The following is a 12,077-nucleotide window of genomic DNA, read 5'->3' on the forward strand; positions in this document are numbered from 1 at the left end:
TAATGTTATTATAATTTATAAAATAAAAGTTTAATCTTAAACATGAAAATTTAATTGGTCATATGCTTTAAACATAAAATATATATATTAAATTATTAATAACATTTTATCATAAGAAGTAAGAACCAAAAAAGAAAGAAAATCATGCAAATATTATTACTAAAATTTTGATGGCCTAATAAATTAATATTTATAATAATACTATAGTCTAATACTATATTACTATTAGTAATATACTTTAAGTCTATATATAAATTAGTATATAAATCACTACACTAAATAATCACATATAAAATAATGATATAGTAATACTAATACTAAATTACTATACTAATACTATCACTATAATAAATTACTATACTAACACTATCACTATAATGCTATCAATAATATAGTTATAATAAATTAAACTTACTATAACAATTAAAAAATACTAATATAACAATTAACAAACTCACTATAACTATAGTTATACTTATACTAATATACTTATAGTAAATCACTATAACTAATACTAATAGTCTAATATAGACTATAGTTATACTTATACTAATATAGTTATATTAATATAGACTATAGTTATACTTATACTAATATAGTTATATTAAATCACTATAATTAATACTAATATATAACTAATACTAATATATAGCTATACTAATAGTCTAATATTAATACTATTATATAGTCTAATATATTATATAGCTATAACTAGTACTAATATATATACTAATACTAATAGTCTAATATTAACTATAGTTATACTAATATAGTTATACTAAATCACTATAAATAATACTAATATATAACTAATACTAATATATAGCTATAATAATAGTCTAATATTAATACTATTATATAGTTATACTAATCACTATAACTAAATCACTATAGTCTATAACTATGTATTAAATGTATTACAAATATATATAAATTATAATTATCAATTTTTCAAACCATCAGAAAAATCATTTTAATGATCATTTAGAAAAAATGAACCAAACCAATAGGAAACGACGTCGTTTCCTCTCCAAGGACCAAGACTCCAAGTCTTCAGTTTATACGAAATTCGAATAAACCCTAAAAGCTAAAACAAAAACAAATGTGAAACGGTGCCCCTCTCTTCCAGTCTTCCTCACTCTCCGCCTCTCAGTTTTTGCCCTCTCTTCTTTGTCTCTCTACCTCACTCTATGAGTCTCTACACCTCCCCTCACGACCGTCACACATCTCGCCATCAGCACCTTTCTCAAGTTTTCAATGCTGCATTGCCCCTCTCTCAAGTCAGTGTGCCTGTAAGATTATCGATTTTTTAAGAGGATTTATTACCGATTGCCTTACATGTCATCTTTATGCTTCTTTATTTTTAATCTTTTTCCCAAATGACTGGGGCATGCTCGATCTTTTCTGATTGTTTGGCCTGATTATTAGTACAAATTATATTTTCTGCATGTAGTGTTTGGTTAGGTTCAATCGAAATATCAGTAGCCTATATATAGGAAACCATTGGGTTGGATTGAGGTCCTGGTTTTATTTTTTTTTATTGGAATAATTTAGGGTTTTGAAATTTGATCCTGGATTGTTTGCGAAATTACTTTGAAATTTGGTAGATGGTATTTTTTTTATTAGGGTTTTTGAATCCGAAATTTAGGATTTTTGCGATTGTATTTGTGTAATTGTATGTAATTGTAATTTGTAATCTGTGTAATTTATAATTGTAATTGTAATTTTTGTGATTGTGTTTGTGTAATTTTGTGATTGTTTTCTACTTGAATGACATATGTGTCATGTTTATCAATTGGGGTTAAGGATTTGAATAAACTGGGAAGGCTCAACAAAAATAAATAAAAATAAAAATAAGGAATAATAAACTCATATGAAGTATAAAGGTATAAAATGTAATGACAAATTTACAGATTTTGGAATAAAAGTATAAAACAGATTTTTTTTAAAAGCAATTTTCTTTTATAAGAAGATTTTTAATGAAAATTTTACATTTTAAAAAAATCTAAAAACCAAAAAATCAGAAAACCAGACCGAACCGAACAGGAAATCGGTAAAACCGAAGGTACCGGTTTAGGAGAGTAATTAGTACCAAATCGATTTTGAAAAATGTAAAACCGGTACATACTAATTCGATCCTAAATTTTATCCAAAATCGGACTAATTACACCCTTAACCTGCATTCTTTTGTTTCTGATTCATGAAGAACAGAGAAAGCAATGAAATCACTATTATGATCTGATAGAATCAATTAAAAGAAAGTTTCACACTAAAACCATAAATGCCTAGTCCAAGGCTTGGTTTAGTTTCACAAACCTTTGAAACCATCTCATCCCATCCCATCTCATCTCATTTGATCTCAACATCTAAACATCATTCAAATATCATTGGAAGTATAGAGGAGACGCATGAGATATTGGAGTTCTAGGCTAAAAAGGGTTTTGACATCAATGGTAGATGTAACGTCCCGTCCCCGTTGATCCGGTGAGTTGCTCTTGAAACCTAAAATCATCTCTCATAACATATTTATATACTCCAAATTCTCATAAAATACAAATTCATTAATTCAAACCAAATATATATATGTTCCTCTACCAAAATACTAAAGAAATACCTCAATAAAATAAATTAAAAACTCCACAAAGATTCAGAAATATTCATGACTCAAAATACCAAAATAACATAAAATAATAAACCTACTAAATAAGACTCTCCAATAAATACTTGCACCCTTATGCACTTTTTCCTCTACGATCATCAAATTTTGCTAATACATATTCATTATTTTGCTAACATAAAATAACTGAAACATCACATCAGAACAGAATTCTATGTTTAACCCTCGTGGTAGGGTTGTGCAAACCCCGGCAGCCAACCGAGCAGAAACAAAATGTGAAATCTTCCATTTATTCATTCTCAGAGCCTCGAGTTTGCACATAGGAAAGACCACGTAAAAATGAAAACATAAAATTTGGTACCAACCCGAACAAATACCACAGTTTTACACCAGTGGTAAGGTTAGAACATAACAGAAACAAAATGTCATGTTAGAGGTTTTCAGAAGTCACATCATATCATATCAAAGTAAAAAATATATTCGAAACACAACAAAAGCATATCATAATCATATAATTATGCCCAAATTTTTATATTAGCTCCTTGTTGCACAGTTCATAAACAAAATGTAAAAAATAAGCTCATGTCTACACCAGTCATGATAGAAAGTACTTTCTTCTTATACAAAGTCTCATGAGTAATGCAGAACACATGACTAAGATTGTTTTCAAGTTTTCCTTTCAAAACATATAATGCACATTTTTCATAAAATCAACCTCGGTCCATTTTTTTTTATTGCAAAGTCTAACATAGGAACTCCGTTTATCAGGATTTTTTCAATTTTTCAGAATTTTTTCACAACAGTGTCGAATGAATATTAATCGTCACCTATAAAATAATCACGTAACTTTTGTAAATTTTCAATCGAACACGTATTTCGGTACTTCAACTTGAAATGCTAAATTAACCTATTTTCCTAAAATTCTAAAATTCTTGTAATCCTAAATTATCGTTACTTCCCAAATTCGTCGATATCCACTTAACATTCACTTAACCTAATTCCAACTCAATCATAGCTCTATTTAAAAATCAAACCCAAACCGATACTATTGGTGTTTTGTAAAAATTACGAACTGACTCAAAATTTGACCAAAATCCACTTGAAACAATTAAACACAATCTGCCATGACTTCCAACAGAATGGCAAATATGTAATTAATAAAAAAAACTTAGAATCTTTCATTAGGAGCTATACATGTGATATTGAGGATATTTAGGTAATTATGTAATATTAGTGTAGAACCCAATGGCTAGAACTTGGAGAAGTAAACTTCTGATCAGGAACTATATCTGGTGAGGGAGGGACGGTGCATGATACTCACCGAGAAAGTAGGCTACAAAGTGGCGGCGAGGTGGTTGAGACAACAACAGTGCACTATGGAAGTGAGAGAGGAAGTGATGAGAGAAAGAGAGAGAATGGAGAGAGAGAGAGAGAGAGAGCTACCGTGAGAGAAAGAGGGACGAAGAGAGACAGTGGGGGAAGGTTCAGGTGTAGGCTTACCGAGAGGATAATGACGTACTTGGAGTGGCTTGAAGTGACTGGCGACACTTTTTGTGCAGGTGGCGACGACGTGGAGGGGGGCTAGCGACATGGGGTGGCCTGTTTGTGGTTCACAATGGGAAAATAATTCCTCTGTTTTGGGGTGGTGCAAAGAGAGCACTCTTGTTAGTCGTTTTCGGTGGCTAGGCATAGAGGTGTAGGGCGGAGGTTGGTTGAGTCAAAACTGCTCTGTTTTGGAGAGCAAAAATAGAGGTATTTGTTGTAAGCCACCTACTCGGAATTTGGTGATGGTGATGGTGATGGGTGTGCGGTAGGGTGCTAAGGAGGGAGACGACAGCAACAGAGTGGCTGAAGAGGGTTGCAACGGCAGCAACATGGTGGCTAGGAGAAATGGCTGCTGGACTTTACGCGGGAAGGACGTTCTCAACGACAATAGCTTGCTGCTGCGATTGAGGTCATGCAAGGAGGGCTTGTCATGTGGGGTTGCGGTGTGGAAAACCTTGGCAGTAGAGCTACCTTTCGATGGTGGTGGTGCAAGGTCGGCAACGTGGAGAGGCTTGGCTTTGGGGAGAAGGCTACGGCTAGACGGTGACGTTCTTGAGCATAACAAAGAAAAGGTCTAGAATGCGGCAACCCTAGTTTTAGGTTGAAGCTGATTTATGTGGAGGGTATGTGTGTGAAATGTGTAGCGTGTATATACATATATATATATATATATAGTACCTGAAAATTCTAGTGAAGGAGGAGACGTGCATGACATGGAGTCTGATTCTTGGTTCTCACAGGCTTGGGCTTTTTGACTCATTCCAAAATATTTGAGCCCACGTCTTGGATAGTATATGGAATTAATAAATGGGCTAGACTAGTTAGCATAGTCCCAATCATCTATTTGGTTTAACAGTATTTCCATGAGTCGGGTATTTAATCAACACTAATGGGCCTCAACTCAACTTCTACAATAATCCAACTTGTCCCAAAGAATTTTCGGCCCATAACTAAAAAAATAATCCACCTGATCCATAAAATATCAAATGATTTTAACCTAATTATCAAGTTCAATAGGAATCCACATCCTATAAAAATAAAATTTTAAACCCATAGCCTATCCCAAGAATTAATCATTAATCTCCAGTGGGCTTTTCATACATATTTTGTAATGATTTCGTCCGTCACAAAAGCTAAAATCTAATATAGTGAGTCAAGAAACAAGGGAGGGTTTGGGAAGGGATTTGAGCCTATATGGAAACAATAGCCTACTTTTTAGTTTAAATAAAATAAGATTAGCCATAAATTAACAAGAGACTCCGACCTTAATTTACTTGATATATTGATCCAATATATTGGACTTCTGCTTTTAACACCTCTATTTCTTTTATTCTTTGTTCAAGTTCTTTTTCATCAACCCGAGATGAGTGATCTTTGTCCAGAGAGCAAGTCCTATAACCTAATTAGTACCCTCTATCCAAAAATATTCATAAAAATATCCTTTGTTATGCTCAAAATTAAATACCAAATTCGTCTCTTCCATCATATTTTAAAATATATATATATATACTCTAATCATAAAAAGATTACATAAAATTAATTTTATAAACTGATGTGACATGATATGGTTCGTCATATTATAAAATTACTTTTATTATAAAATAAATCTGACGGATTACATGAAATTACGTCAGATTGTAGAATTAATTTTATTAATCCATTTATAGCTGTAGCACTCTTCTTTTAAAAAACCAAATATTTTCATTGGTATTTTACCATACGTAATTTATTCTCGAGTTTGGCTTATGTCCTTTTCACATTTTCCTACTATATGCAAAATAAAATAAAAACTTGAAAGAAACGTAAACATAACAACGTAGAGCCATTTCTCATTCACATGACAACAGATTATATCATGCATCATCTTTCAAAAACCGGGCCACTAGTACCATTGCATTCTACTATGACCGCTGACTAGTCTTAATGCGACTACTCCAAATTAGACCACCAATCTAGCTAACTCCTTTGTTTGGGAAAATTAATTCAGATATCATGATCAATTTCATGTAGTCCTCAGTCTCCCTAGAGGACTACTGTATATATGGGAACTTTCCGATGACTTGTGCCTTCGGCAAAACCTTACACTACTCATCAAGATATTAGATTTTCTACGCATGCACCCACCAACTTGGACTCGCAGTCTCTTATTTTCCTCCTCCATGCCTCGATATTTCTTTTCTTTTATTTTATTTTTTCCCTTGTTCCTAATATTTCAAACCAGGAACCTCCCGAGCTGTTTCCTTCAGAAGAATCCCGCTCTCTTCACCTTCCCACCAAAAACACTATAAATATGACGCTCCAAGCTCGCTCTGCTGCATACCACAGAGACTAGCTTTCTTGCATCGACAAGTTTGTATAGTGAAAAGCCTGTATCTCGTTTGCCATTCAACATGAAAACCACCTGCAAATACTATTACAGCTTCTTTGTGCTTTTTCTACTGCCTGTTTTCATGGCGACAGTACTCGAAGCTCGAGATCCCTTCAATGTCATGGAGCCTCGAAGCAATAGTAGGACTGTTGATGGAGGTCTTGAGGGTTTCTTTGATGGGTTATCTCTTGGAGCCATCAAGCAATCGGGCCCGAGCCCTGGCGCCGGACACAATTTCAAAGAACACCAGACCCTTGGAGGAATTAAGGACTCTGGTCCCAGCCCTGGTCAGGCTCACAGCCAAGTTAATGGCGCACACCATTGACTCAGCTACGTACCCTTGCAAAGATCTCTGATCTCTTTCTACGTTGATGATAATTTGGTCGCAAAAAGTTTTTTTATTGGTTCGATTATTTGTTGGGGACAAGCAAAGATTTCTTATATGGTTGGTTATTTTTTGGGTTAATATATACTCTTTTTTTTTTTTAATTCTATGATCTCATGATCTAATATTAGGGGCTTATGATATGCTTTTAGGAAAAATCTAATTGTAAGCGATTCTGCGCACTAATACGCGCACTCATTCAATATGATTGGTCAGAAAGTAGATTTTATTGAAAATAGTGTTAATTTGAATTTAGAATATGAAGACAACAATATTAATACGTAAATTAGTACGCAAACTTATTTATACATAACAAAACTCATGGTTCTAACCCTTCAGGTTAAGCGTTGAAATCTACGTAATTAACATCTCTTAAAGAAAATTTAGTGACAATTAATCCCGGTGACAGTGCAACTCCAAATCAAGATCTCTATGTCACGTCTTAACCTTTTCCACCAAGAGAAATGCAAAAAGAAAGGAATCAGAAAAATATCCATTACAACAAATACGGTATATGAAAATAAAAAATAAAAAAGAAGTAATGATATTAATAAGAGATTGACTATATATCAGCCTACACTCTCCACACACTTTACGTGGCATCACTTTTTTTTTTTTAACCTACAATGCTAGCCGCAGCACACAGTAGGCTGCTGTAAATATTTTCTCTACCAATAATATGGTTTCGAAGGGAAGAAAATAATCACGTCTTTTTTTTTCTTATACAATAATCCCATTAAGATCGGGCATTCACGTTGGACTCTCTAAAGATTTTGCCAAATTCTAGTAAAAAAAAACACATTTCCCTATTTTAGTTACTCACTTTCCTAAAGCTTCCTGAATCCTAGCTATACTATGATCTATTGTTTCTTTTTTTATTAAAATAATATTTTATTATTATTTAGCATTATTATTTTTTAACTTATTTATTTTCACGTATTCGTAATTATTTATTTTTTTTGTGCACATGTTTTGGACTTTTCATCTCTAATGAATTTTTTTTAAAATTATTTATCTCTTCAAACAAGAATATTTTCAAAGTCAGTTCTGATAATATTTTAAAAAAAATCATCTTTCCCCATATGGTCAAATTTTTTTAAAGAAAATGGATTATATCAATGGTGACATTTTTGTCAAATTTCAACTATAACAAATATAAGCAAAAAAGAAATTATAGATAATTTGAGGAAGAGTTTGTTTTCTTGGTCAAATAAAATATTTGTAAAAAATAATCTATGGATGAATAGTAAATCTCCATATTTAAGATTTTACTGTTCAAAGGTCCAGATTTTCTCCAATTATAGTCAGCGAATGTAAAGCCTTTTTGTTTTTGCTAAATTTTAGCCGAAGTGCACTTATACTCAGCCGGATGTAAATGCTAATTCCATAACGGAAAATATTTTAGATATAAAAGAATTATACAAAAGTAAATCTATAAATTGATGTGATTTGATGTGATATATCAGATTATAAAATTATTTTTATTATAAAGTAAATTTAACGGATCTCATGATATCACGATACATTAGATTTGATTACTTTATAGATTTGAATGGACTCTCTCACGCCATCATTCTATGTATCCTCAAAGAAAAAAAAGGGATAAACGTATGCTTCAAGCAAAAGAGGGAATATGGATGTGTCCCTTGGAGGAGGAAGGTTTTGTAACGTTACACACAACATAACTACACTCCATAATCATATCACTAAAATTTTCAGCTCTGCTTCAAGCAGTTCTTTAATTCAGAGTTTGTAAATGTGGTTACAGCTGAAATAAAAGCCATGCCTTGCCTAGAGAAAGAGTTGCAAGCTAGAAAACATGCACAACTTTTCTTAAAATTATATATTGTATTTTAGGAAAAAAAAAAAAAAAAAACAGGCGATAGTGAAATGAAGTTGCCATTGTAGATGGCGTATTATTGTTTAGTTCCAATGGTGTTTGTAGAAGAGGAACTGAAATTGGCATTGCAGACAGAAATATTGGCTTCGTCAATATTATTCCAGGTTGCTGCCAGCCACGTCCAGCACAAACCTATACCTCACGTCATTCCTTTCCATTCTTTCAAATGCCTTGTTCACGTAATCCATTTTCACTACTTCTACCATTGATGTCAAACCCTTTTCAGCCCAGAACTCCAATATCTCCTGCGTCTCCTCCATACTTCCAATGAAACTACCAGATATCATCTTCTTTCCTGTATAATGATAAAGAGTCACCACTATTATATGTTCTATGATCGAAATGGTTCGAATTTTATCACGAAATAAGAATGATCTGGGAATGGAAGTGGTCGAGAAATTGTTTTGCTTATAGGACTAAATAGATGTTACGGGGGACTAGGCGTACCTAGAATCAGGTCGACGGAACTAAAATGCAGTGGTTGAGGGGCAACCCCAACTAGAATTAGCTGCCCTTCAACCTTGAGAAGTGGAAGGTAGGATTGCAAAGGGTGCACAGCCGGCACGGTGTCGAGGATATAGTCGAGGCTGTTCGCTGCTCGCTCCATTTCAGCTGCGTTGGTGCTTACCAGAAAAGCATCTGCGCCTAAATGCTCTAACGCCTCCACCCTCTTCTTATCTGAAGAACTTATGACAGTGACATGATGCCCCATTGCCTTTGCTATCAGAACACCCAGATGGCCAACTCCCCCTAAACCCAAAATCCCTGCATTGAGAGCCTTCTTAGACCCCCTGAACTGTTTCAAAGGACTATAGGCTGTCACCCCAGCGCACAGAAGTGGTGCTGCCTGCTCTGGTGCAAGCTTTTCTGGAATCCGAACCACAAACCTGCATTAATCACTCAAATATTCATTGGCGCTATTTTTGAGTACTTGAAAGAAAAATGTTCAAAGGAATATGTAACAGTTTGATCCTTGTTTTTGCATACTTTTGATCAACAACCATGAGAGAAGAGAAGCCTCCCTGAGTTGGCCTTCCATCTTTGTATGTGCCATTGTAAGTGAGGATTCTGTTGTCGCAGTACTGCTCTGTGTTGGATTTGCAGGATAAGCATTCCCCACAAGACCCAACAATGCACCCAACTCCCACATTGTCTTGAACTCTGAACTTTTTTACCTCTGATCCCAACTCCACAACTTCTCCCACCACTTCATGCCTGCTTAAAAGCAATTACAACGAGTTAAGAAAGGGAAGACCCATAATTCTAGCAGAGAATACGATCAACCCAGAATATACAGGGTGGTTATTTTGATTAATTTTTTTTATCCATCCAAGATAAACTAGCAACTTGTTGCATTAGTTTCTCTACTTCGGTGTTTATAGGCATAAACCAATTTACAAATTGGATCTAAAAAGTTGCCTACCCTGGCACCAGAGGAAGGATAGTCATGTGAATCTCATTCCTCATCTGATGAAGATCTGTATGGTCCATCCCACAGTACAAAACCTTGAATACAACATCTTCTGGACCCGTTTCCCTGTTAATTGAACATTAGAATTGAACACTTGAGAGAGAGAGAGAGAGAGAGAGAGAGAGAGAGAGAGAGAGAAATACCTGAGAGTGAATGAGTAAGGAGAGAGAAGTCCAGATGAGTCTCTAGCAGCCCAACCAATGACCCTTCTTCCCTCCATTTCTTATGCTTCAAAAACCAGCAATACACCAGACACCAGACGATTATTCAGACTCAGAGAGAGGACGGAGACAGAGGGAGAAAAATAGAGAAGATAGCACTCAGAAACTTGAAGCTGCAGAATGATTAACATTAGATTTTATAATTAACATTAGATTTTATAGCCACTTAAAACAGCCGCATGGTCGTAGAATCTTGGTATATCTTCTTTAAGATGTTCAAACAAAATAATTCATACATCATACTGTAATAATTAAGGAGGTGCACTGCATTCAACCCAGAAAAGGCCACGTAAATGATGCAGTCTTAGAGAACTCAGACTGTAGTGCATGGCGGCCCTGGGGATCACTTTTAAAACTAGCTAGTTGCCCCTAAGCACAACCCTAACAAGTTTTCATCCTCTTATTTAATTCTTTTTATAGTCATCTGATTGACTGAGACAACATGTTTATGTTATCTTGAAATGCATATGAAAGGAACCCATGCTTGAATTTTTTTAAGGATTCGGCACCTGGCAACTTGGTGTGTGAGACAGGTGGACAGCTAAATCGCTCACCACACACGTCATGGCTTACCTTAGGAGGTTCATAACCTTTTATAGTCTTGGGGCCTAAACCAAAACATCATTGCCCACTAGGCTCCCTTGCCTTGACTGTCTTCAAACGTAAGGGTATAATATGTATTCTGCGAGGTTGCATTTTCCAAAGATCAATCTTTCAATAACGATTAAATTCCCAAATTGACTGGGTCAAAAATGGAAATTGGAAACTTCATTGGATTGACTGCAAATTACCAAAGCATTCCCCATTAGTACAATCGATAAACGTGGAAAGTTCCTTTCTTCATCTAAGCAATGTGTGAAGGCACCGTTCGTGGGTCTCTTCTGCACAGCAACTGATTCTCTCTCTTTTAAAAAAAAAATAGAAAACAAATATCAACTCAAGTTTTATTAATCAACCAATTACTGATTAATAAGACAGCAACTCATGATTCTCTTAAGTGTATGTAATTACCATTTTAAAATCAACCCTGTATACACTATTTCTTCGTGTGAAAATTCTATTGAAGTTGTTAGGAATAAAATTGTGACAATAATTATAAGGGAAGAGAGGACGACTTTTGTCTTAAATTCTTTGATTGTCGTTTATCAATTGGATTTGAAGGCACCCATATTATTCTCAATTATATTGAGGATCTGATTTTGATTTCTTTCTCACCAATCACATTAAAGTATTGCAAATCGTGACCTTTCTTCAATTTCTTTTTTTTTTTTTTTTTTTTTTCTAAGCAAGCGTCATTCATTAAAGTAACACTGAATGAAAATACAGGAGTATTTTAATTATATAATACTAGTGGGAGGGTCTTTGTCATTGTGAAAATTTAATAAACACTGGGGAATTCAGATAAGGGGTATGATTCCATAAGCCTGATTGGAAGCTGCCCATTGCACAATATTATACGCACATCAATTTTGAGATTGATAAATTTTTTACATTTTCCATTCTTCGAAGTAGCGTAACAGATATTTTATATCTCTTGTAATAGATTGCATTGACCAATTTGTTGCATACT

General features: G+C 34.2%; 1 protein-coding gene across 1 annotated transcript; it reads right to left on the reverse strand.

Annotated features, from left to right (window-relative positions):
• Positions 1-8,910: 8,910 nt before the first annotated feature.
• On the reverse strand, positions 8,911-10,506 carry LOC121240899 (probable cinnamyl alcohol dehydrogenase). Its single transcript, XM_041138424.1, has 5 exons — positions 10,430-10,506; positions 10,239-10,352; positions 9,803-10,030; positions 9,263-9,702; positions 8,911-9,110 (listed from the first exon to the last, which is right to left on the reverse strand). Exons 1-5 carry the CDS (start codon positions 10,504-10,506, stop codon positions 8,911-8,913), a joined length of 1,059 nt encoding a protein of 352 aa, XP_040994358.1.
• Positions 10,507-12,077: the final 1,571 nt, after the last annotated feature.

The sequence above is a fragment of the Juglans microcarpa x Juglans regia genome, chromosome 1D (genome assembly GCF_004785595.1).
Source record: "Juglans microcarpa x Juglans regia isolate MS1-56 chromosome 1D, Jm3101_v1.0, whole genome shotgun sequence".
NCBI lineage: Eukaryota > Viridiplantae > Streptophyta > Magnoliopsida > Fagales > Juglandaceae > Juglans > Juglans microcarpa x Juglans regia.